The following is a 27045-nucleotide window of genomic DNA, read 5'->3' on the forward strand; positions in this document are numbered from 1 at the left end:
AAAGAATTCCCCTCTCTTACCTCCATCCACCTCTCAGAATCCCTCATTTCCCTTCAGAGTTCACATTAAATGCCAACTTACAAATTATACTTCCAAAACATATTTAAAATAGAAAGATAAAGTTTAAAATGAGTTTGAAAAAATTATTATGTGTCATTTGAAATCAGGAAACGATGATAGCAAGTAGATTTAAAGAGAGAAATGTTGATGAAATAAAAGTAACAAATGTCTTAAGCATTTTGTGTTTTGGTGGGTCTGGATATTAGCATTAGATATATATTACCTAATTATGTAGGAACTATTTTTAAAAATAATTTTTTAATTTTACCATTTCCCCAATCTGTTCTACCCTTCTTCTCTGTTTTCATAGTGACATCTTAAAGATTTAAAAGGAAAAAAAATCAGTATATTTGACATTATTTACAGTGTTCCACACTGATAGTCCTCTAGTTTTGCAAAGCATGGAGGAAAGTATCTCTTCTTTGGGATCACGCTTGACCATTATAATTTCATAGCATTGAGTTCTGATTATATTGTTTTGTAGTAGTACTTCTCATTTACACTGTTATAATCACTACCTATTGTTTGGCTAGTTCAGCTTATTTCACTTTGCTATGAGTTCATATGCTTCCTTTACTTCTTGTATTTATCATAATCATTGTTAACAGCTCAGTGATACTCTATTACATTTAAGTACCACAGTTTCACTAACCACTCACTCCTCATTCAATATTTCTAGTTCTTTTTAACTATAGAGTGCCACTATAACTATTTGGGCATAAGTGGGTGCTTTTTACTGTTGGTCTTAAAGATATTAAAATATACAAATAAATGCAAAATTTGTCATTTAAATGTTCTCTTTGTAGGCAAATCAATTCAATAGCCAATCAGTAAGAGAAATTAATAAAGTTGAACTGAAAGCTAATTTGTAAATTGGCTAAGAATATCATGGTCAAAATGAAGTTTCAGGTATAATTCTAAAATTATGTTAAAGATTCTCAATAAAAATATAGGCCAAAATGTATGACTTTAAGTTGGAGGACATCTGAAATTAAACATAAAAGAGCTGTAACACCGAATGAGAAATTAATAGAATTTTTTTTATGACTACAACAATTATTTCGTAGCTTTATTCCATATATATATATATAACAATACAATAAACTATCTGGTGGTACAGAAAATTTCTCCTACAATCACAAAATATTCACTTAAAAGTTCATTTCCAGGAAAAATGGTTCCCTCTACTTCTAGATCATCCTTCAGCTTATCTTGACTTTGTTTTTGTTTTGCTTTTTTAACTCAAGATCAATCTGATGAATCAGTCATCTGGGTGTCCAATCTCTGTCCCTCACCTCTTGATAAAAAGAAAGGGATGTCATGATGAAAATGTTTGGTATTTTCCATTCCACCTATAATCTATTATAAAAGTGTTATTCTGCAAGCATTTAGTTAAGAAAAAAGGTAAACAATAAAACACAATTTTTCTTAAAAAAAAAAAAATCCAAGCTTACAGTAAGGGCATTTATCAGTCAGTATGCAAGGATTCAACAATGGCCACTTGCTTTTTCTTCTAATTGACAAATGCTTTTTAAAGTCAGTAGCACAAGTAAATAACAAGTGGGTTTTGAAACCCCCTCATGTTCTTACAATAAGCATTTTTGATATAATTGAAGAATGAAGTGTTACACCACATGAAATTCCAATCAGTGAATGCAATGCATCTTTATATGTTATTTTCTGTCCTTGTTATTTGAGAGGAACTGAGATACTATTGTCACCATCCAAATCCTCTAGTGTATTAAAAAGTGGCAGTAGTTATAATCATTCAATTTCAGCTCCTTTCTGGGGCTTTTTACAGTAGATTCTTAAGTATAGTTCTCAATCTTGGAAACATAGCAATGACACAAATACAAAATGCTCAATTTTTTTGTCTGCTTTAAAAATATGGTCAACATACCATTTATTTGTTATAGTACAACAGTAAGTTTGTGCTAAGAATTACGAACCGTTGACTCTAGGTACTTCAGTTCACAAAGAGAATCTGATAACAGTTGAAAAAATTAATACATTTCTTAAAAAAAAAAACAACTTGTACCACTTTCTTATTAAACTGAAATGACTACAAAAGGAATGACAAATGACCTGACAAAAAATGCACTAAAATTTTTGAAAATTTTAGCCAAGAGTAGTCAGAATTTCAGTTTACTAATATTTACACATTTTATGTCATATAGTTGAAGCTATCACATACAAGAAATCAAAAAATAAATCACCTTGAAACCTAACTAAACTGCATATTCTAGGAAGACAAGCTCTATAATTAAAAAAAAAATGTTGCACACAGTAGTTAGTTGAGAAAATCTGTTCCTTCACCTCTAGGCTTGTGAAAAACGTTTTTAAGAGGTCACTCTAAATGATTAACAAAATCTTTAACTATTACGTGTAGTTGGTATTTTGTTTTCCCCTTCTATTTCTTCTACTCCTGCTTGGGTCATAATGTCAGCGATGTTTTTCTCCAGATCATCAATGTGACCGCTCATATCATCAATTCGGCCAATTATCTGGTCTGACATGGTCTGAAATTTGTCCTGCATCTGCTGGAGAAGTGTTTGAACCACAGCGGTCAGGTCCTGTACAGTTTTGGGGTCTGTCTCCGCCATTGCTCCGGCTCCAGACTTCAGTCGGTTTCCCAATGCGTCTCTATAAATTAATAGAATTTTAAATCAAAACAAATTGATTTAATAAAACATCTTTAAAGAAAAGGTCATTTGAGCTTTAGTTAAATTAACCAAAATGAAGAGAGAGGAAAACCAAGCTACCAAAAAGAGGGGTGGGAGTGGGGAGAGAGAAAAGTCACAGTGTATACTGGAAAAATTATAAAGGAAAGATTGTAAAAGAAACCAATGACTACTTACATAACGAATCTCACATTGACAGAATAAAAAATTAATAACCCAGATTTCATGGAGGTTAATGAACTTGTTTTTTAAAATGCTTTGGTAACTTCATTTCAGTATAAATAAATTCTGTATATATTATGCATTTAAACATATTCTGAGAAGTGATCTCTAGGCTTCACCAGATTGATATAGGAGATCTGGAACATAAAAGGTTAAGAACTCTTGATCTTAAAAAAAAAAAACCCAATAACTTTTAAAATGGGGGGAAAAGGAACATAATATTAGTAATCTACCATATAAAAAAAACAGAACCCAATGGATTCATAAGTAAAAGAAATAGATAACAAGCCTTTATTGAGTACTTTAATATTTGTCATTGTTCACTTGTTTTTAGTCATGTTTAAATCTTTGTAATCTCCATCTGGGTTTTTATTTGTTGTTGTTGTTGTTTTGGGCAAAGATACTGGTGTGGTTTGCCATTTCCTTCAGTTCATTTTCCAGAAAAGGAAATGGTCACATAGTGTCTGAGGCTAGTCTTGAACTCAGGTCCTCCTGCCTCAAAGCCTAGTGCTCTTTCCACTGTGCTGTGTTAAATATTAGGAATACAAATACAAGCATAAAGATAGACAATTTGTACTCTAATGGAGTTTACGTTTTAATTTGTGAAGACTATGCATACAAAGACATTGAAGAAGGTAGAATAGAAAATTAAATGTGTTGGGGGACTGTATGTACTGTGTGCACAGAGATGAAGGGAGTGAACCTTGTTAGCTGGCATGATTCCCTCTTCAGAATTAAGGCCTGGGAGGAACTTAGCATGTCAACATACCAGTTGACATGATAGATAGATGTTCCAGGGTGAGGAAGCTACAACAACTGTTGGGGAGGTTCCAGAGTGTGAGACTAAAGCAGATACATGATATTGAAACCTAGAAAGTTAGAAGAACGAAGTAAAATCTCTTAATATGAATTTTGCTGGACCTGTGTCCAGAAAGATCTGAACTCAAATACTGCCTCAGACACTAGCTGTGTGACCCTAGGAAAGTGATACTTCTACCTCAATTTTCCTCAATTTTAAAATGGGGATAATAATGGCATCTACCTCATAGGGTTACTATGAGGATCAAATATTGTAAAAAGCACTTAGTACAGCACCTGGCACAAAGTAGATACTATAGAAAAATATTGCATTTTACTGAGTTCTTTTCTAGAAGAAAACTGTTTTTGATACCCAAACTAAGGAATTGGATATGGGAAAGAAAATTATAAGCCAGTATCACTATTGAATATAATTGCAGACTATTAAATACTGGCAAATAAATGCAATAACATATCAATGAATCATTCATTGTGACATTAAGATTTATACCAAGAATGTAGGTATAGATCAAGTTGTAATGAACTTTGCATAGTAAGTTATATTTACAGTCTGCTTACACAATATATTTGGCAAAAATACTTACCAACACTAAAAGTATATAGGAATGGGTGGGGATGATTTTTGTTTAACACAACAGAAAACATTTATTTGAACAGCTATAGCCATTTAAATAACAAGACTTGGTATGCTAAGCATACTACTTTGTATGACATGTTCCGGTATAATAACTTACTAGGGAATGACAGGTTCTGACACAATTTTTGCTTCAAGAATGCAAAGTCAAAAGCACAAATTTTGAAAGTCAAGCTCACACTTAAGGATTTCAGTGTTAATATTTTCAATAGCATATCTCAACACTTTACCATTTGAGAATAATCTTCAGGGTCTCAATTATTCATTCTTTCCATTTCCATGAAGCTTCTTTTTTGTATCTCCAATCTAATAAATATAGATACTTGTTAAAATGCAGATGTCCATTCCTTTTTGTGTGACTAATCTAGGGCCTCCTGGAAATATTTCCAAGGGCCTCACCCAATGTGTTAGTAGTTTTCCTTTTATTTTCTTGGCACAGTGTCAAGACTCTTGACTCAAGAGACTCAAGAGAATAAGAGCATTAGAGCACAGTGGTCTAATGGACCTTCCCTGAGTATATTTTATGTGTGTGTGTGTGTGTGTGTGTGTGTGTGTGTGTGTGTTTGTGTAAATTCTACCTGTTCATATAGTACAGTTGATTTGGTGCTATTAGAATTCACATGAGGTAATTAATAGTGGAAAGCATTTGTTAATATTAGTATTTATAGATCTTCTTCATTTTTTAGCTGGTTTCATCATTCATTTTAAATCTTCACTATCTCTGGGATAAGTTTGTTTAATTGAATCATTTGCCAGACTCCCTATAAACTTTTTCTTTCTACTCTTTCTTAGTGTTTTCAGAAGTAATAATGTGTATAATATTTCACAGTCCTCTTTCACAAGTGGTTTTAAAATTTTTATTGGGATTGGATGAGGGAGTAGGGTTTGCTTTATTGCTGTTTTTTCCCCTTTAAAATTAGTTGCATTTTATTAAGGGGCTCCATTAACCACCTTCTTCCCCTATGAAATCTCAACAAAAAACATTGAAGCAAAATTAAAAGATATAATGGTTTTGTCTGAGAATATATGCCATTATCAACATCATTTTCCTTCTACATATCCCTTCTCCCCAATCCCTCATTGAGAAGGAAGAAAAAAATTAACTATTTGTAACAAATATTCATTGGCAAACCAAAACATTTCTTCATTGGCCATGTCAAAGAATTTGTCTCATTCTGCATATCTAGTTCATCACCCTTCTTTTAGGAGGTGTAGGTATCATTTCTATTATTGGTCTTCTGGAATTTTGTTAGTTATTGCATTGATCAGAGTTCCTAAGTCTTTCAGAATTATTTTTTACAATATTTTTTTTTTTAATAAATTGCTTGACCACATACTGCAACTCATCTTTAGCCTTTGGTTGGCCTTGCTGCTTCAGCTAGCCTGGCTTGCCTACCTTGTGTTGTAGTAGTTGGTTGACAATTGGTGATGATGGCTGGCACCTTTTTCACAGAAATTGCTTCCTCTGGATGATGGTTATGAGAACTAGACTGGAAGTAGAACCAGTGGCATGGGGGTGCTGTCCTTCCCTGGGCTCTTGCCTATTGGTAGCAGTTGATTAGCATTTGTTGCTGCTGGCAAAGAGGAATGTGGGCCCTCTTCCTACCATGATTTTTCCATTCAGTGATAACTGAGAGGACTAGGCTCAAAGCAGTTCTATTGATTTGGGAGGACATGGTATTCCCAGGTTTAGAGTCCTGGACTGTCTGTCTCCTTTAGAATCTGAAGGTCGGTAGTGGGGTTTGACTTCCCTGGTGCATGCTGCCTCATGTCTCTCCCTGAGTGCTTCAGCTGCATTTAATTGCATGCCAGGCCTTAGTTTTTTTATTTTTTTGTTTTTTTCTAAGTTGATATTGGTCTTTTATCTAACATATCTAACATCTGACTGTGCAGAAAATGGTTTAGATATGACAACTATATTCAAAATCAATCATTTCCTTAATGTTAAGATAAAATCATTTTTATTTTCATGATATCATTACATCTTGACTCTTATTTTTGTCTCTCTTGTTTTTTTATTCCTGAATTTTCAAACATTTTTCACTGTCTTCACATATAACACCCTTTACATGAAGGAATGTTAAAGTATATGTTGATTTAATTTGGAGGTTGGCCATACCAAGTTGTTTGATGGTCAATCCCTATAATCGATATTGCTTTATAAATGTGACTTATTTTCAAGGCAGCCCTCTTACTTCTAGTGCTTATCTTGAACACTATAGTACAAGATAGCTAAATGTCCCAAGAAATTATATTTTTTTGGCCTTGAATATAGTATAATCAACCACATAAATTATTATTCTCCTCTTTGCCTCTCCAAGCAGAACCTGTAAGACATTTATCTGCAACTTTGTTTTATCTTCTACTTTCATTTAAAACAGGATTGTCAAGAGCATGATGATTCAGCCCTTCCAGGAGTTTGTTTACACTTTAGTCAATGGACAACAATCTCAAATTTAGAATACCACCAGTTTTGTTAATATTTGTAGAAAGTCTAATAACTATTGTTCTAAGTCACATCTATATCCTTTTCCCACTGCTATGCCATTGTTATTATGGAAGCAGACATGTAGTTAAGGGGAGGTATAGTGTTTGTTTCATGGGTTGTCATGACCAACACTAAGTAACAACTCTACATATTTAATTATCTTGGTCCTCAGAAAGAAGATAGTTTTTTTCAGAATCATATGTGAAATCTTTTTAGAACAATATAACCTAGCAGATTTTGTGTTCTCCTTGGAGAATTCAAGGTCATCAGTGCCACAATGAGGCATTGTAACAGATTTTTCAGGTTCCATAATGTAGTGTTCAGACATTGTGATAAATTTTTTTTATTAATTTATTTTTTAGTTACATGTAGAAACAATTTTTGACAATTGTTTCCTGACATTTTAGGATTCATATTTTCTTTTTCTCCCTTCTTTACTACTGCCTCCCTGAGACAGCAAATAGTCTGCTATAGGTTATACCAGTACATACTGCAATACATGCTTCCATATTGCTGATGTCATGAGAGGACCCATATCATAACACTATAAAAATCTCATGAAAGAAAGTGGAAGATGGCATACTTGTCTGTGGATAGCATTTCCATCATGAGTCCTTTGTGGTTATCTTGGAAACTTGCTTTGCTAATAATAGTTTAATCCTTCACAGTTGATTATTGTTTAATATTTCTGTTTCTGTATACAGTGATCTCTTGTTTCTACTTGTGATTTTTTTCAAGTATTTTATTGTTAATACTATATCATAGTGATTGAATATTAACAGGATATACCTATTTGAATGAAGGAAAAAGTAAGACATAAATTGACTTATATAATTAGCTCATTTGAGCTAGGATTTGAATACAAGGCTTCTGATTCTAATGTTCTTCATAGTAAACTATACCATTCCTGACCCCCCTCCTGACCCCCCAATCAGTGATGTTTTTTATAAGACATCATTTATTTTTGCCTAGTAGTTTTGCATTACTTGGTTACCATTTTCTACCAGGATTTTTTATTATTATCTTTTTTTCTTTAAGGTATGAAATAACTCAACATGAGTGGCCTTGGAGACAGTTCAACAGACCCTTCTAACCCTGACTCACACAAGAGAAAAGGGTCACCATGTGACACACTGGCATCAAGGTAAGACCATTCTTTTAGAAAAAATTTCACAGGTTATTTTTACATTGCCTACATTTACCACGAAATTCTTCCATCTCCCAGAGATGCATTCCTTATAATAAAGAAAATAAATGAGAAAATCCCAGTTTAGCAATACTGATCAACACACTGAAAAAGTCTTAACATTATGTGTAGTATTTCATATCTATAGTAGCTTCACTTCTGAATAGTTCATTTTTTAATACATTTTTGGAAGTACCTTTTATCATTTTTATCATCCTTTGTTTTATTTGCTACAAATAAATGAGTTGATTTTCCAATTCTTAGTCTTTATACGTGGTAGAGTAGAAAATGTATTGAACTTTAGAGTCAGGAGAGATGTGTTTTCAGGTCTTGACTCCAAGGCTTACTGATTAGTAGACCATTGGAAAGTAAACTCAATTTTCTCATCTATAAAACAGGAGCAATAATACAAAAAGTACCTACGTATTCTACAGTAGTGTTGTGAGAATCAAAGGGGAAAAAATGCTTGTAAAGCACTTTGTAAATCTTAATGTATTGTTTAAATGTCAGCTGTTTTTATTGCTCTGCATGGCTTTTGTCTGATAATGAAGTAGAAGTTGGAATTTGATATTCTATATTATTAGTAGAGGAATAGGTGGTGGCATTTGAAAACAGAGAAAGTCTTGAGAGATCTATGGGGGAATGAGGAATCATAAAATCTTAAAGTCATAGGAATCGCAGGCCTCAAGTAGTTTAATTTCCTGCCCAATCAGAAAATCTGTTCCACAATATTTCTTCTCCAACAGACGGTTATCTAGCTTCCATTTAGAAATTTTTGGTAAGCAAAACGTATCTCAAGGGGCAAGCCCGTTTGTTTTTAAATCAACTCTGTTGATTCTCTGTATTTTTCCTTATATTGAGCCCAAGTTTGCCAGAGTAATTTCTATCCCTTAGTCCTATCTCCACCCCAAGAAGTTTCTTTATAATAATCCTTTTAATAAAAACTATTTCTTTGTTTCCCCAAAGTCCTCTTTCTCTTTAAACATTCCTCACATGGAATGGTTTCCAAATCTTCCTTCTTTGGATAAGATTTCGTCTGTCATTGCCTTCCTTAAAATATGGTAACCAGAATTGAATATGGTATTCTAGATACATTATGAAATACAGTGAAATTATTAACTTCCTTTGATTTGTGTAGAATGCTTCAATTTATGTAGTTCAAGATCATAATATGTTTTTAATTTTAGTATCAAACTAAGATTCAAGGAGTGATGTTATGAAAAGTAACATGCTAATTGGTAAATTACTCTCTGAACATAATATGCCTAAAGTAAGCCATTAAAATGACAATAATAGCTAACATATAGTGCTTTACGATTTGCAAAGCACTTTACAAATAGTATCTCATTTTATCATTATAGCAGCTCTGGGAAGTAGGGGCTATTATTATTTTTATATTACAGGTGAGAAAATTGAATCAGATAGAAGTTACTTCTAGGTATTGTGGACATTCTACACAAAGGAATGGAGATTGGAAATGAAAGGGCTTATGTGAGGAAAAGTAAGCAGGCCAGTTTAGCTGGAATGTTGAGAATATAAAGGAAAGTAATGTGCACCCATTAGCCCATCCTCTCCTGTCTTCTCTATGAATAAATGAATAAGTATCTATTAAGTGCTGATTTTGTTCTAAGTGATGCAGACACAGATTCAAAAGCAATGGCAGCTTCTGCTCTAAAGGAATTTATGTTTTAATAGAGGGAGATAACACAAATAAGGAGGGATAGTCATGTTCGGCCATAGCCTAGAAGTTTTTTGGTTAGAGTGAAATAAACTTTCCCTCTCTCCTTCTTCCCTTCTACTCCCTTTCCCCTTCTTCCCCCCCCCCCCCCATCTCCTTTACATATTCACTGTCTTGGTCAATGTCACAGCACCTCTTGACAAGCTTAATAGCTCTTCTTACTCTAATCTATCCTTCATACATTTGCCAAATTTATTTTCCTAATCTGTAGTTATTAATTAACTAGGTTATTCTCTTACTTAAATTCCAGTTGTTCCCATAATTGAAATATGTATAAAGTATTTTTTGCTGGTAATGTGGTCAGTTTGATCTTATCATATCATTCCTCTTTCCTACTATTCTCTTAAGAAAATAAAGGGCTGAATAGACACAGCTGGAATGTGAACCTTATTTTATCTTTATATACTTTATTTTTACTTTATATACTTTAGATTTTCTTCCTGTTTTTATCTTAATTCATTAAATTTTTGAGTGCCTCCTCTTTTCTACAAAGAGTCCTAGACTTGTAGTTTGGAAACCTGAGTTTGCTTTAGTTCAGATCTTGCCTCAGACACTTACTGGTTATGTGACCCAGGCAATTTATTAGATTCTCTTTACTTATTTGTAAAATGAGGATTTTGGACTAGAAAACTTTTAAAGATCCTTTGCAGGTCTAGTGGAGATAGGACTTGAACTGGACCTCAAAGGCTAGATTGGATTTGGGTTAGAAAAGAGGCTGATGCTCCATATGAAGAAAAAGTTAAGCAAATTAATAAATCCAAGAAACAGTGAGATTCTTGCTTTATTAGAGAAGAGGGTATGTATTAAGGAATAGAAGACAGACAGGGCAGGGCCATTTATATTGGGCTTTGGAAGACAGGCATATGACATTAGGACTCTATGCCAGGGGCTGTAGCAAACTACTAATTGTTTTTAAGTTGGGGAGCAACATCATGAAATCAGTGTTAATAAATGATTCATCTGGCAGTGTATACAGTGGATTGAGGGACAAAGGAAGGAAACAATGAGTTGTAAAGATTCTTAATAGAAATCTATCATAACCTTAGGTTATGATATTGGAAATGAAAAAGAGTAATAAGCAAATATGAGAAATAGTTTCCAGATAGAAATGATAGAATTTGGTAACTGAGAGAATTTGAGCAGGTTGAGTTAAAAATGATTAGACTGAAAAAATAGAAATGATGTTAACATAATAAGTAGGAAAAGGGGGAGAGATGCTGTTTAGGGAAAATAGCTAGAGTTTGAGGGTTTGATGGAATAGCCAGATGAAAACATTTGATAGATAATTTAGGTATCAGATTAGAGTTTTGGTGAACTATCTAGTTTAGAAATAAGAAAGTTGCTGTCATTTACATAAATGACAGTTTTCTTTTATCTTTTTTCATCATTTTATGAACATATCAAAAAGTTTATTTTAATTGCATCTCTTTGGAGCCTATTAATTAATCTCAGTGATTTAAAATTGTTTTATAAACCTTTTCTCCTATTCCTATGCTTAGACTATATTCACTTTCCTCACGCATTTCTTCTTTCCTGTATTTATCCACTTTCACATGTAAAACAAAATCAAAAGACCACTCAATAGAAAAGACTTGAAATTTTTACTTTACTTGAATATAACAAGCATTTTTAAGGGCCTACTATATATTAGGCACTGGGGATGCAAAAATAAAATGAAAAACAATTTCTGCTCCTTATTCTACTAATACAATACAAACTTTAATTAAGTAAAACTTTAATGTTAGAATTCAACCTGGAAATAGATTAGTTGGAATATGGAATGTTTGAAGGAGTGAATAATATAAAATAAGGAAGGTAAATTAGTGTCAAAATATAAAGGATCTCTCAGAACAATCTTTAAAGCTATCATAAAATTGAGAAGTTGTAGGATGAAAATAAACTTGAAGCAATGGACTTTAGTAAAACAACAAAGATATAAAATACATCCCAAAATTGTTCAACATTCCTGTATTTCACCAATAAAAATCAGATGTGATAAAATGCCATTTAAAAATGAAAAAAAAGTTTGAAATATGTGGGAATTAAGCCAACAAGATCTATAGACAAGAATTTTATAGTAAATTTTGTAATAATTAAAAGTGAGTTTGACAAACATAAGAATTTTTTTTTAATTATTATGATCGCCATTTATAAAATTAACTCAAGTCATGAGGCTATTAGCAGCTTTAGTAGCTTTATTATAGCAGAGTAGAGATAGTAAAGTGGGAAATACAGGAAGGTAATAGGGGGAATTATCAAGTCTACCATTCTAAGTCTGCTCTGAAGAAGACTAGCTTGCTCCGGGACAAAGTTCCAATCTCCATCAAGAGAAGTAGTAGAGTCTCAGCCTCCAAAGCAGAAATCCACCAACACAGAAGTCTTCCAACTCAGAAGTGCCATGCAGAAGAATTCAACCAATGCAGAAGTTATCCCTCCGCAAGAGCCACCAGCGCAACAGAAACAGAAGTTCCCCAGAATGCTCTAGACTGGCTTTTATAAGCAATTTTCTCCAAGTAGCTTCTCCAAGTTTCTCCTTCCTTTCATTGTGGGCTGGTCTATCACATCTCAAGAACCAAAGTCTCTCAGTTTTCCTAGCACCGCCCATGGGTCAGTGTCTGTGGAATCCACTTCCTGTCCTCTGAGGGTGTGAACTCTTATCAAAAAGATTCACAAGTTCCTGGCTGATTAAATTAAAAAGGTGGAGCACTCCTAGTACTTGATTAAGTTAAGATTAAAAAATTCCCTTTCAATTTCAAAATAATTTTTGCATAAATAATGGACCATAAATAGAGGGTGATTCAATGCTCTTAGCCTTAATCATATACAGATAAAAATACTTCCTTAATTGATATAGGCATCTAATGCCATGCCAGTCAGGATATGATTGCTATGCTTAATAGCATTAGAAAAGCTCAAGAATATAAAGGGAAGTACAAAAACAAAAAAAGGAAAAAAAGATACTTTGTCTTCCACTTCAAATTATACTATTTATAGGTTATCGAAACTTTCTGATACTAGATTACTGGGATAGGTTAAACAATAGCAAAATAGAACCAGTGTCATTCAGTAGTTGTAGGATCACAAAGTACTGTCAAAAGTATTCAACAAGATTTGTTAGGGAAATAATGGGAGCATAACATCTCAGATCATATACTATAATAAATTCTAAAAGGATCAGTAATCTAAAGTATTTTAAAGCATTTAAAATCAATCCTTCCATATTGAGTATAACACATTCTAAATTAATATTCTTTGTTTCTTGGAATTACTTGGTTATTTCAATCAATTTAAGATGCAGAAAATTTGGAAGATGATGAATGACCATTGTTAGAGCTCAGATGCTTGCAATGTTCTTCAACTTCTTTAATATTGTAGAATCATAAAACTTGAAGGTCTTTTCTTGTTGTTTTTCAGTATCCAGCTCTTTGTGACCCTATATTGGGTTTTCTTGGCAAAGACATTAGAGTGGTTTTATCAATTTCTTCTCCTGTGTATTAAGGCAAACGGTGAAGTGCCTTGCCCAGAGTCATATAATTAGTAAGTGTCTGAGGTCAGGTTTGAGGCTCAGGTTTTCCTGACTCCGGGCCCAGTGCTCTAACCATTGACCTACCATAATTCCTTGAAGAGATTTTGGAGATTGTGTCTAATCCAACTCTTGTTTTCAGAATAAGGAGATTATTGCCCAGTAAAGTTGTCTGGCCAGCATCTAATGGGGACTAAATGGCAGAGTCAAGATATGAGCCTATTTCCAAAACAGTGCTCTTCCCACTATACTACACTATTGTTTGTAAGATTTTCTTCTTTCTTTCTTCTTTCTTTCTTTCTTTCTTTCTTTCTTTCTTTCTTTCTTTCTTTCTTTCTTTCTTTCTTTCTTTCTTTCTTTCTTTTCTTTCTTTCTTTCTTTCTTTCTTTCTTCTTTCTTTCTTTCTTTCTTTCTTTCTTTCCTTCTTTCCTTCTTTCCTTCTTTCCTTCTCTCTCTCTCTCTCTCTCTCTCTCTCTCTCTCTCTCTCTTCTCTCTCTCTCTCTCTCTCTCTCTCTCTCTCATCTCTCCTCTCTCTCTCTCTCTCTCTCCTCTCTCTCTCTCTCTCTCTCTCTCTCCCTCCCTCCCTCCCTCCCTCCCTCCCTTCCTCCCTTCTTGATTATTATAATTACATAGAGTTCAGTTCCTTCCTTCCTTCCTTCCTTCCTTCCTTCCTTCCTTCCTTCCTTCCTTCCTTCCTTCCTTCCTTCCTTCCTTCCTTCCTTCCTTCCTTCCTTCCTTCCTTCCTTCCTTCCTTCCTTCCTTCTTCCTTCCTTCCTTCCTTCCTTCCTGCCTTCCTCCCTTCCTCCCTTCCTCCCTTCCTCCCTCCCTTCCTTCCTTCCTTCCTTCCTTCCTCCCTCCCTCCCTCCCTCCCTCCCTTCCTTCCTTCCTTCCTTCCTTCCTCCCTCCCTCCCTCCCTCCCTCCCTTCCCCTCCCCCCTCCCTCCCTCCCTCCCTCCCTTACCTTCCATCTTGGAGTCAATACTGTGTATTGGCTCCAAGGCAAAAGAATGGTAAGGGCTAGGCAATGAGGGTTAAGTGACTTGCCCAGGGTCACACAGCTAGGAAGTGTCTGAGGCCAGATTTGGACCTCGGACCTTCCATTGTCTCTAGGCCTGGCTCTCAATCCACTGAGATACCCAGCTGCCCCCTGTAAAGTTTTATTTCTTATGTTTCTGAAAATCTATAGGCAGATGGCTGTTACTTTTGTATTTGGAAAAAGAAAACTTGTAAATAAGTTACTGTTTTCTTTTGTTTAAAATTAGACATTTTTGGGGCTGGAGGTGGGGTCCTTTTTTCATTTTCTTTGTGGAAAGAACTATACTGATGCCCAATATATAGATAGTATTTCCTGATTTAAAAAAAAAGTTAATCATTTTTAATTTTATTATTCCTATAGGAAAGAAGAAAGGAAACAAGCATTTATATAGCACCTATTACTTATCCCGGTATTAAGTACTTTACAAATATTACCTCATTTTTAATCTTCATAACAATCCTGCAAGATAGGTGAAATTATTATCCCCATTTCTAGTTGACAAAACTGAGACAAAGGTTTTGACTTTCCCAGGGTTACACAGCTAATAAGTGTCTGAGGTCAAATTTGAACTCGGGTCTTTCTGATTCCTTGCTCTATTTTGCTGCACCACCTAGCTATCCCTTGCCTTAATAAAACCAAATATGTGGAAAATTCAGGCATAAGACAGAATAAGGGACTGTGCTGACATCATAAAAGTATTCTAAACACAACCAAAGAATCTCCTGATAGGTTTCTTTTAATTTGATGTATACTGTATTTTGAGGAATATTTTCTAAATTAATCGAAAAAGTCTTTTATTTAAATTAGTTTTTGCCTTGTGGTTCCTGCTGCAGTTTATCTCTCTCTCTCTCTTTTTTTAATTTTAAACCCTTACCTTCAGTCTTGGAGTCAATACTGTATATTGATTCCAAGGCAGAAGAGTGGTAAGGGCTAGGCAATGGGGGTCAAGTGACTTGCCCAGGGTCACACAGCTGGGAAGTGTCTGAGGCCAAATTTGAACCTAGGACCTCCCATCTCTAGGCCTGGCTCTCAATACACTGAGCTACCCAGCTGCCCCCTTACAGTTCATGTCTTTTAAATGGATTCATGTTGGTTTCTCAAATCTGGCTTTGAGTTCTATAAAAAAATTAAGTGTCCCTACATAGAGATTTCCCTCTTAAATGCCACACTGGAAAAATAGAAGGTAGTAACAAAAATGATAATAATTTGATTTTCTTTTTTAACAGCACTGAAAAGAGGCGCAGGGAACAAGAAAATAAATATTTAGAAGAGCTGGCTGAATTGCTGTCTGCAAACATTGGTGATATTGATAGCCTGAGTGTAAAACCAGACAAATGCAAGATTTTGAAGAAAACAGTCGATCAGATTCAGCAAATGAAAAGAATGGAACAAGGTAAAATTACTGTTATTTTTTAAATACTTTTTTAAAAATCTGAACTTATACCCCAAGCAAAATAAGCATTTCCACACACATCTTAGAACAAATTTCATGTAAAATATTAATCTTTATTATTTAAAGCTTGTTTTACTTTTTAAGTATTGTGACAAGGAAATCACTTTAAAAGACTGATATATATTAATTTAAGGTCGCCAAGGAATTCAGCTATGTAATTCCTAAATGAAAACTCGAGTCAGCAGTCAACCTTTTATGGAGTTTAATTACAAACAGGATGAAGAAAGGTATTAGAGATAGAGAGAGAGAGGGAGAGAGAAAGGGGAGAAAAGGGAATAGGGCTTAAATACCCCTTCTGTTTAGGCTGGGCCAAAAGGCCCAAGCCCTTAGATAGCTGGGGCAAAGAAAGGAGATCAGTCCCTATTACTCACGTGACCAAAATGGAGAAACAGTCTCAGGGGCCTCCACTTCCAACTTCCTTCAGAGCCAATCCTCAAAGCACCACCTCTCAGACCAAAAACCTCTCCAACCAACCACACCTATTCCTCAGACCCCCTCTCTCTTTAAGGAAACCATCCAAGTTCCCTCCCCTCAGTTCTCACATCTACCAATCACTGTCCATGTCTTCCCTGTGCCAATGGTGGCTCTACCTTAACCCAGGACCACCCACAGGTCTGTGGCTTTGCACATGTCTGTTGAAGGCCATATTCTCAAATAATTAAATCTTGATCCTTTGCTGCAGCCCTTCCTAAATCCTGTTACCCTGAGTAGGGTGGAGATTGGAATAATTAAATTTTGATCTATGCTGCAGCCCTTCCTAAATCCTGTTAGGACTGAGTAGGGTGGAGATTTTTATCAATTCTAAAATCAATCATGACTCAAAGAACTTCCTGTTCTATGCTTAAGCATAGGTCAAAGCCCTTTCCATTGTTCAGCAAAAGGTTTCTGTCCTAAAGTAATCTTAAGAAGGGAGGAGGAACCTCCCTTGTCAATGGGATTCACATTCCAATGGTGAAATTTCCAACATTCACAAGTCTAAGAAATTTTAAGGTTTACAGTATATAACAAAATTAATATGTAACTTTCCAAGCTGTCTTGATTATGATTCATTCTATTCTGATTTTTGTTTCTAGAACCCTATCCATACTTTTTCTCTCAGTTGAAAAGCAAAGCAAAGCTTTTTTTTTTTACCTTTATACATCATCAAGCAAAATAAATTTATACTTTGGTAATGTTTAAGTCTTCTCTGTCCGGAGATGGACAGCATGTTTCATTATTGGTCCTCTGGACTTATGGATGTTCATTACATTGATAAGAATTATTAAGTCTTTCAAAGCTTATTTTCTTTACATTGTTTTTTGTAATTGTATAAATTGTTTTCCTGGTTCTAGTCCTTTCACTCTCCATTAGCTCATACAGGTCTACCCAGATTTCTTTGAAATTATCTTTTTCATCATTTCTTATGGTTCAATAATATTCCATTACATTAACACATCATAATTCTGCCATTCCCCAGTTAATGGGCACAAATATTTTCATTCTTATAATAAAAAGAACTGCTATAAATATTTTTTACATATGGATCCTTTTCTTCTTCCTTTGCTCTCTTTGAGGCAAAAGCTTACTAGTAGTAATCACTGGGTCAAAGGATATTTATGCACAGATGTTATTTTGGAGGCAAATGTTGCTTTATTTTTTTACTGCTATCCTATAAAATCTATTTTTAGTCTATAAATGTTTAAATTAGGGAAATCTGTATTATGGTATTTTGTAATCAATACTTTGTGTGAATCTGCATTTTCTTATTGCATTTGTTATGTGGTGACTTAATTATTCTGACAGTAAAGGTGTTAAACAGTACAATTGATTTGCAGATTAGGAAGGTTTTGAAATATTTCTAGAAAATTTTAGGTCACAAGTATAATTACACTAAAATTTATATAAGGGACTATATGATTGCATTAACTTTATTAGAAAACTATAATGCTTTTAACATTCATCATATATGTCAGAGTAATAGAATTGTGAAGAGCTTATGCTAACTTTTAAAAATGCAGATCCTATGTTCATTCCATTTCCTAAAATAATACAAAGTAAGTAAAAAAGGAGAGATTAAGAAAATGAAAAACAAATTTTTTAATACTTCAAGAAAGGATGCTTCTTTGTGCCATTCCCTGGGGGAAAAAAAGCTTTTATGTACTTCTGAGAAAAATCTGTAGCATTAGACTTGGCATGATATACAAGTAAAAAGTCATAGTTATAAAAGCATGCCATCAAATTTTCACTTAATTTTTTAAAGTAAATTTTAAGATCTTTTTTATTGATACCTATTTTATTATAGCCTAATTTGGGGTGGGAGTGACACCTCTTTTATAGAGACTGGACTGAATCTTTAGGGGGTAGCAAGACCATTTGGCTTCCTACTCCCTGAAGTTTTAAATACCTGGACTAAAGAGAGAAGATTTGTAGAAGGCTTTTATCTTTCAGGGACTGTCTTCCAGAACCAATGACATGTCATGGTTATGGGGAGATAAAATGTAATAATATTTCATCGTAATATTCTTTTTTTTTTTAACCCTTACATCCTCCATCTTCCCATCAATATTCTGTGTTGGTTCCAAGGCAGAAAAATTGTAAGGAGTAACAATGACAGTTAAGTGACTTGCAGGGTCACATAGTTAGGAAGTTCCTGAAGCCAGATTTAAAACCTTGGTACTCTGGCCGCTGAGTTACCTGGATGCCCCCATAATTTCTTTTTAACATTAGAAATTTTATTCTTTTAATCTTTTTATATGAATAAAGTTTTTTTAATTGTATTTTGTGCCCCCCAAAAAGTGCCTCATTATATTATAACTCCTCAATTGGAATCACTAGACTGGCTTGCATTTATCCAGGCCCAGAATATTTATTAGGGTTTTTATTAGAAGGTTAACTTGTTAATATACTTTTATTTATTTAATTAAATTTTTTCAATTATATGTAAAAACTTTATATATGTGTGTGTATACTATATATATGTACACATATATAATTTTGAGTTCAAAATTCTCCCCCTGACCCCTTCAGAAGTCCCTTTCCAAATTAGCCACGTTGAAAAAGAGGGAAAAAAATTCATAAAAACAAGAAAAATAATTTTTTTTAAACCCATACCATCTATCTTGGAGCCAATACTATATATTGGTTCCAAGGCAGAAGAGTTGTAAGGGCTAAGCAATGTGGGTTAAGTGACTTGCACAGCTAGGAAGTGTCTGAGGCCAAATTTCAACCTAGGACTTCCCATCTCTAGGCATGTCTCTTAATCCACTGAGCCACCCAGCTGCCCCAAGAAAAATAAAATTTTAAAAGCATGCTTAAAATTGCATTCAGAGTTCTTCAGTTCTCTCTTGAGGTAGATAACCATTTCCCTCATGGGTCCTTTAGAATTGTCTTAGATCAATTTCTTAATCAAAGTAGCTAAGTCTTTGGTTATCATCCTTACAATATTGCTATTACTATACTCAGTGTTCTGACTCTGCTCATTTCACTTTGCATCAGTTCATATAAGTCTTCCCAAGTTTTTCCTAAACCATCCTGCTCATCATTCCTTAGGCATAATAGTATTCCATCATACACCATAATTTGTTCAGCCATTCTTTAATTGATGGACATACTCTCAATTTTCAATAATATAGTAACATTTTTGTTATAAATAAATCCTTTTCTCTTTTCTTTTATCTCTTTGGAATATAGACCTAGTGGTGGTATTGCTAGGTCAACAGGTATGCACAGTTTTGTAGCCCTTCAGGTGTAATTCCAAATTATTCTTCCTAAATGGCTGGTCTGGTTTACAAATATGCCAAAATCCATTTGTGTCCCAATTTTTCCACATCTCCTCTATCATTTCTCATTTTCCTTTTCTGTTAACTAAACCAGTACAGATGAGGTGGTACCTCAGAGTCATTTTAATTTTCATTTCTCTATGAAATCATGATTTGGAGAATTTTTTATATAACTATTGATATCTTTGATTACATGAAAATTTCCTATTCATATTTTTTAAACATTTGTCAATTGGGCAATGGCTTTTAATTTTATAAACTTAGCTCAATTCCCTATATATTTGAGAAATTAAGCCTTTTTTTATTTGCTACAAAAGTTTTTTCCCCCACAGCTTCCTATTTTCCTTCCAATTTTGGCTAAATTTATTTTGTTTGAACAAAATATTTTAATTTTGTATAATCAAAACTGTCCATGTTACTTCAAATGATCCCCATTTATCTCATATTTGGTCATAAACTCTTTCTTTACCCATACATCTGCCAGGTACATTTACCCATTTTCCTCTAATTTACTAATGATTCACCCTTTACGTACAAATAATTTGTTCATTTTGATTATATGTTGGAATACAGTGTGAGATATTGGTCTGTGTCTAGTTTCTCCCAACCCACTTTCTAGTTTTCCCAGCAATTTTTGTCAAATGATGAGCTCTTACCCTAAATTCTTGGAACTTTTGAGTTAATCAAACACTAGATTTCTCCCATCATTTACTGCTTTTGTGTACCTAATCTATTTCACTGGTGTAACACTCATTTATTAGCCTATACTAGATTGTTTTTATCCTTTGTAATATAGTTTGAAATATGGTACTGCTAATCTGCCTTCACATTTTTCCCCATTAATTCCCTTGTATTCTTGACTACTTGTTCTTCCAGGTGAGTTCTTATTATTTTTTTATAGCTATATAAAATAATTCCTTGGTACTGTGATTAGAATGACCCTGAATAAGTAAATTAACATGGGTAGAATTGTCATTTTTATTATATTGGCTTGGCCTACCCATGAGCAATTAATATTTCTCCAGTTGTTTTGTTCTCTATTTGTGCAAAAAGTGTTTCATAATTGTGTTTATATAGTCCCTGGGTTTGTCTTTTTTTTTTTAATCCTTACCTTTTGTCTTGGAATCAATATTGTATATCAATTCCAAAGCAGAAGAGAGGTAAGGGGATTGGCAGTGGAGATTAAGTGATTTTCCCAGAGTCACACAGCTACGAAGTGTCTGAGGCCAGATTAGAACCAGGATCTCCTGTCCTGACTCTTAATCCACTGGAGCCACCCAGCCCAGCCTCCCCCCTCCAATTTGTATTGATAGGTACTGACTCCCAAATATTTAAATCATCTTCAGTTATTTTAAGTGGACCTTTTTCTTTCTATTTCTTGTTCCTGGGTTTTGTTGGTAGTACATAGATATCTGACAATTTGTGTGGCTTAATTTATATCCTGCTACATTGCTTAATTAGTTAATTGTTTCAGCTACTTTCTTAATTGATATTCTAGAGCTCTAAATATATTGTCATATCATCTGCAAAAATAAATAGCTTTTATTTCTTCCTTTACTTTTTTTAAATTTCTCTAATTTCTTTTTCTAGTCTTATAGCTAACATTTCTAACTCAATATTGAACAAAAGGAGTGATAATAGACATCCTTGCTTCACTACTAATCTTAATGGGAAAGCTTCTGGTTTATTCCCATTAGAGATATTGGTTTTCTATAGATCCTATTATTTCAAGACAGGCTTCATTGATTCCTATGTTTTCTAATATTTTTAATAGGAATGGGTGTCATATTTTGTCAAAAGCTTTTTCTGTGTCTATTGATATGAACATGTGATTTTGTATCAGCACCATATTTGTGTTATAAAAGGAATTTGGTAGGATTTTTTTCCTTCACTTATTCAAATAGTTTGTTTAGCATTAGAATTGTTTCTAAAATATTTGTTAAGACTTTTCAAGGTAAAGCCATATGGGCCTGAGAGTTGTTTTTTAGATACCTCATTAATGGTTTGTTCATTTTTTTTTAAAGGCAGGATTATTTAAGTATCTTATTTCCTCTTCAGTTAATCTAGACACTTTATATTTTTTTTTAAAGATTCATGAATATCACTTAAGTTTATTGTCATTCTGTAAAGGGTGAAAATTTTGGTTGAGACTGAAAAAATCTAAATTTAAATGATCGCCAAGGGAAATCCCAAGTAATAAAATGCCCAAGTCAGCTGCCAAATTTTTATGATGATTTAATTACAAGAAGAGGAAGAAAATATTAGAGGGAGAGAGAGAGAGAGAGAGAAGGAAAGGAGTTTAACTCAGAACCACTCTGGCTCAGGCTCAGAAAAAGCTGGTGTTAAGGCCTTGGAGAGCCAAGGCAGAGAAAGGGGTCAGTCCTTATCACTCACGTGACAGGTCTGAAGGAAAGCTGTCTGTGGGACTCCTCCAAGCTCAAGCTCCAGGATCAAACTGCACTCTAGCCTTCTCCACAGGAAGTTCCGAGTACTCCAGAAGGTGTTGTCTACCTCACTTCCTGTATCTCACATGTACCAATGGTGGCTCAAGCTTGACTTAGGACCACCTAGAGGTCTGTTCTTTTTTTGCACATGTCTGTTGAAGGCAATTTTCTCAAATAATTAAATCTTGAGTTTGATGCAGCGCTTCCTAATCTTGTTAAACTAAGAAGGGAGGAGAAATGTAGTTTCCAAGACCTGTTGTTATTGATCAGGAAATAGCTAAATCAGATCTTCTAAAGAATGGTCTGATTAGGGTGGAATAGTTTTGAAATTCACAATTCTCCTTAATGAAATTATTATTCCTTTGTCCCACTCATGCTTTTGGATTAGATTATTTAGTTTGCATTTGATTTTTAATCTATGTTTACACACCTCTTATTTAAATGTAATTTTTATTGCATTATGGTCTGAAAAGGATGCATTTCAAAATTCTGCATTTGGTTGTAATTTTTTAATGCCCTGATTTCTGGAAGTTCCAAGACAGATGAGAAAGTATACACATTTCTATTTCCATTTTATTTTCTTCAGAGGTGTATCACATCTAAGTTTTCTAATTATATTCATTTCTTTTCCTTATGTATTTTATGTTAGCTATATTTAGCTCTGGGTGGGGAAAGTTGAGATTTCCTTCTAATATAGCTTTTTGTCTATTCCCTATTGTAAACTATTTAACTTTTCTTTTAAGAATTTGAATGCTATGCTATTTAATGTATATGTTGATATCTCCTCCTTGTCTTTGATGCCTTTTAGCAAGATGTAGTTTCCCGATTTATTTCTTTTAATTAGATCTATTTTTACTTTTGCTTTGTCTAAGTGATGCTATCCCTGCTTTCATGTTAGCTGATGTCTAATAGATTCTATTTGAGCCTCTTATTTTAACTCTGTATCTCTGTTTCAAATGTGTTTCTTGTAAGCAATATATTGTGAGATTTTGGTTTCTCATTGTCCTGCTGTCCACCTCTGTTTTATGGGTGAATTCATCACAAATATGATTACCAACTGTGTATTTCCCTCAGTCTTAGATTGTCTTCTGTTTATCCTTCTCTATTTTAATCTTCCTAAAATCTGTTTCACATCTGACCCAGAATATTTCTTTTAGCACATGGAGATTGTTTTGAAATAGTTTGGTTTAAATTCTTTTTAAGTAGGAAGAGACACTGTCCAATAAAGGATACCCCTGGAATAATTAAATGGCCAAATTCAAGATTTTGGTTTTCTGTGGTTAAAATATTGTTTGATGTTTGTGGGAAGCATTTAATATTGTATAAGTAGAAAGATTCCATTTATTCTGTGGGATTAATGGCATGGACCCTGGAGGATCATAAGGAAAAAAGTAAAAGCATAGTACATTAAATATTCCTTGGCTTTTATTGATAGTTTGGGTAGAGTGAAGATAAATTATTGTTGCATATTAGGCAGTTAAATGAATTTTTGATCTTCAAACATTGTACCTAGTTGCAACTAATGGATCCGTAAATTACAGGTGAAAAGAGCTGCACTAATACAGACTAATGGACTTTAAAGTATGATTTCTGACTCAGTAGTTTTGTTAGGTGAAAAAAATTTCATTGCTGAGATTTACGTTTTCTAAAATGGAGGAAAATAGGATAGGAGTGATGATGAATAAAAATCAGAAAAGCTATTAAAAGTGATCACGGCCACAGTTTATACCTTATTTTTTACTGCTGCTTTGAATATTTCCCTGGGGAGTAACTTCCTTTATGAGGGAGTCAGAGGATGAGTGACTTTTCACCATCATGGAACTTGAGGAATTGTAAGAAATATTTAAATAATTATCACATTAATCATTAGAACAGGGGGTAATGAGAGTGTGCACTAATTAGGGGAAATTTGGAGTTTTTGTCATTTGGAGATTTAAAGTCAGCTGAATAAATTAGTAGCTCTAGATAAACTGGGAAGATTTCATCAAGATGAATTATTTCTACAGCCAGGTACTCTAATGGAGAATAATGAGAGGGTAGTTTTAAAAATAAATGGGTTTGGTGGGCTGGGTTCCCTTCCTTTCTTTCCCTCCCTATCCCAGTGGCCTGTCTCCCCACCCTGCCTCATTATGACTATACTTCTCCCTTAATCACATCAAACTTTGACTCAAGGCCTTTCTTTACCAGAAGTACTTACTATAAAGACCCCCACTGATAAATTGAAGAAGAAGATGGGTAAGCCAGCCTTACCTTTCCAGCCTCACCTCCACTCCCATGCACTCTGTCATCCAGCTTCATTGGTCTAATTGCTGTACCTTGCACAGGACACTTCAACTCTTGACTGTGTGCCATTGCAGGGGCTCTCATACCTTGACTTATTACCACTCTCATCTCTTCCTCCAAATTTCCTCTTTTATTAAAAAACTCAGTTTAGGTCCTACCTTTTAGAGGAGGCCTCTCTCTAGTTACCACCTAATCCTTCTACACTCTTCCTCCAAGATTTCCTTCCATTTATATTGTATATGCCTTGTATGCATACAGTGATTTGTGTAGTGCATGTGTTAAAGCTACTTTTCCAACCTGCCATTGTAATTGCAATTTGGGTTTTCATAAGACATCTAATACATTAGTTCACAAACCTTCTCCTGTGTTATTCTTCATAATTATCAGTTGGCATTAATTAGCCAACCATCAAAATGAATATTTACTCATCTGATAAACTAAAGACAATTGGTATAAAATGTCTTCCTAAAATGGAGTCACATTTTCAACCAGTACAGAGAGTGTGGGATAAATTATACTTGAGCTTTGAGCCCATGATGTAGAAGAAGGGTAACTTGGGATTTCATTAACTCCCTTTTCTGGGAGTCCTTTCCTTCCCTTCCTGGGTGCTTCATGAAGTTTCCCTTTGAGCCCTATAGAATCCTGAATCTGCTTCTTCTCATTGTGTCCTTTGTCCTTGGCTCCCAATTTGTACACCACCATCAGTCATGGCTCTCCTGAGACCCTGCTAAGATGCTAAGGAGAAGTCCAGATCATCCAACACTGAGGTTAATCCTCAGTCAAAACTGGGTAAGGGATACTAAATGTCTACTAATCTTCCTTCCCTCCAGCAGCAATTCCCATTCAGCCAGAGGTTTGTAACTTGTCTCTGTTTTAAGATGCTAAATATGCTAATGCATGAGATACTAACTATTTATTTAAAGACCTAAGAGGAAGACTGACTTATTAGCCAATATCAGCACAACTTCATTTCATCAGTTTGATCTTTACTTTTTCCAAATCGATTGACTAGATTCCAGGTGCCTGATATGTAATAAGGAATTAGTAAATGGTTAACTGACTGACTAAATTTTCATTTACATATTCATTTCTTTAAAGTATTGTGCTGAAAGCCATCTGCTTTGCCTAGTTTTGCTCTACTTTATGATGTTCCATTTCAACTTTGTGAATAAGGTTAAATTATAGTGTTTTCCTACATCAGTTAAATACTTCAGGCTAAATGCTTAATATTAAAATCATTTTGCTCTGCCACCTGGTGGTATCATCGTTATATAGATTCAGGTTTGAAGAGGGAAACCCACTTTGAAGGTTGAATCTGCAAAATTAAACATATAAAGTGATGGAAAGTGTTAGAGTACCAAGGAACAACCCATAAAAATTTTGTACTTCTTAAATTGTCATGCCTTGTTTTTATATATGGGTGTGGATGAGGCAGGTAGGTGGTATAGTGGATAGATTACCATGTCTAGAATCTGGAAGGTCTGAATATTTTTATATACACATAAACACAAAGCTATTTTGAATATAATTAAATAGAACTTATGTTAGTGTTTTTATTGCTGCTATATGTACTCGCTTCCCTTATTTACTGAACAATCCATTTTTTTAATTTGAAAATTTTATTTTTATTGTCATGCAGAACACACTTTCATATGGGTCATCACTATAAGAGTACACTCATATAACTAAAACCCAAAAATAAAATCATAAATACACTGATGTGAAAGATGACTCTGACAGTTCTTTCTCTGGAGGTAGATAGCATTTGCCATCATAAACATTTCAGGATTGTCCCAGATTATTACATTGCTGAGTAACTATATTTTCACAAATAATCATCATACGATATTGCTATTACTGTACCTTGTTCTCTCTATCTGCTTATTTCATTCTGCATCAGTTCCTGCAGATTCTTCTAGCTTTTTATGAGATGATCTTGCTTATTATTTCTTATACTACAATAGTATTCTATCACCAATATGAACCACAATTTATTTAGCCATTCCCCAGTTGATAGATACTTCCTCAATTTCCAATTCTTTGCCACCATAAAAAGGGCTGCCATAAATATTTTTGTACAAATAGATCCTTTCCCCTTTTTTATTATCTCTTTGGGATGCAGACCCAAATAGTGTTATTACCACATCAAAGGTATTCTATGGCCCTTTGGACATTGTGATAGAGACTTGAAGAGAGAGAGGGTTTGTAGGACAACCCAAGATGCAAGAAACAAGACTGGGGACCTGTCTGTCAATCAAGAAGACGTTTCCAAACGGAATGTTCCCAGGAGGAGAGGCAGTTGAGGCTGGCTGAAGGACCCTTGTGGGGCTGGCTTGGCTTTGGGCTATCTCACCAAAGGAGGATCTGATTCTGTCTCTCTCTGGGAAATTTGACTGACCAAGAGTTGGAGGAAAGCCAGGGTGAAGGAGAGACTTTCTTGGTGGCTGGCTGAAGGAGAGAAGCCCTGAACTGATATTGTTAACTTTTGTCCCAGGCTGAAGGACCCTTGAGCGGGGGGGCTTCAGAAATTAGGCTGAGAGACCTTTGTGGCTTTGTAAAGAAGAAAGAACATTTTAACCGTTGTCCTCCATCTCTCTAACTGTCTCTATCACAGTTTGTGACTGGACTGATTTCCCCAAACCCTCAAATTCTTTTTATAGTTTAGGGAAACCCTCATCCCTCTTTCCTTAGTTTCCTTGTCCTGTTATCCCAATAAACCCC

At 34.4% G+C, this 27045-nt stretch overlaps 2 protein-coding genes across 27 annotated transcripts in view; one reads left to right on the top strand and one right to left on the bottom strand.

The window, feature by feature from the left end:
* Positions 1–27045, top strand: part of NCOA1 (nuclear receptor coactivator 1) — a 250903-nt gene that overhangs the window by 111137 nt on the left and 112721 nt on the right. For all 26 annotated transcript variants that reach the window (XM_056813110.1, XM_056813109.1, XM_056813105.1 and 23 more), the window contains 2 exons: positions 7943–8048; positions 15613–15779. In XM_056813110.1, the coding sequence (XP_056669088.1) occupies positions 7960–8048; positions 15613–15779 (256 nt within the window). In that variant the 5' untranslated portion in view covers positions 7943–7959. The remainder of the gene's footprint in view (positions 1–7942; positions 8049–15612; positions 15780–27045) is intronic.
* On the bottom strand, positions 1134–2703 carry LOC100030615 (heat shock factor-binding protein 1-like). The gene has a single exon (XM_056813132.1). The coding sequence runs from the start codon at positions 2661–2663 to the stop codon at positions 2433–2435; it is 231 nt and encodes a 76-aa protein (XP_056669110.1). The 5' UTR covers positions 2664–2703; the 3' UTR covers positions 1134–2432.

The sequence above is a fragment of the Monodelphis domestica genome, chromosome 1 (genome assembly GCF_027887165.1).
Source record: "Monodelphis domestica isolate mMonDom1 chromosome 1, mMonDom1.pri, whole genome shotgun sequence".
Classification (NCBI taxonomy): Eukaryota; Metazoa; Chordata; class Mammalia; order Didelphimorphia; family Didelphidae; genus Monodelphis; species Monodelphis domestica.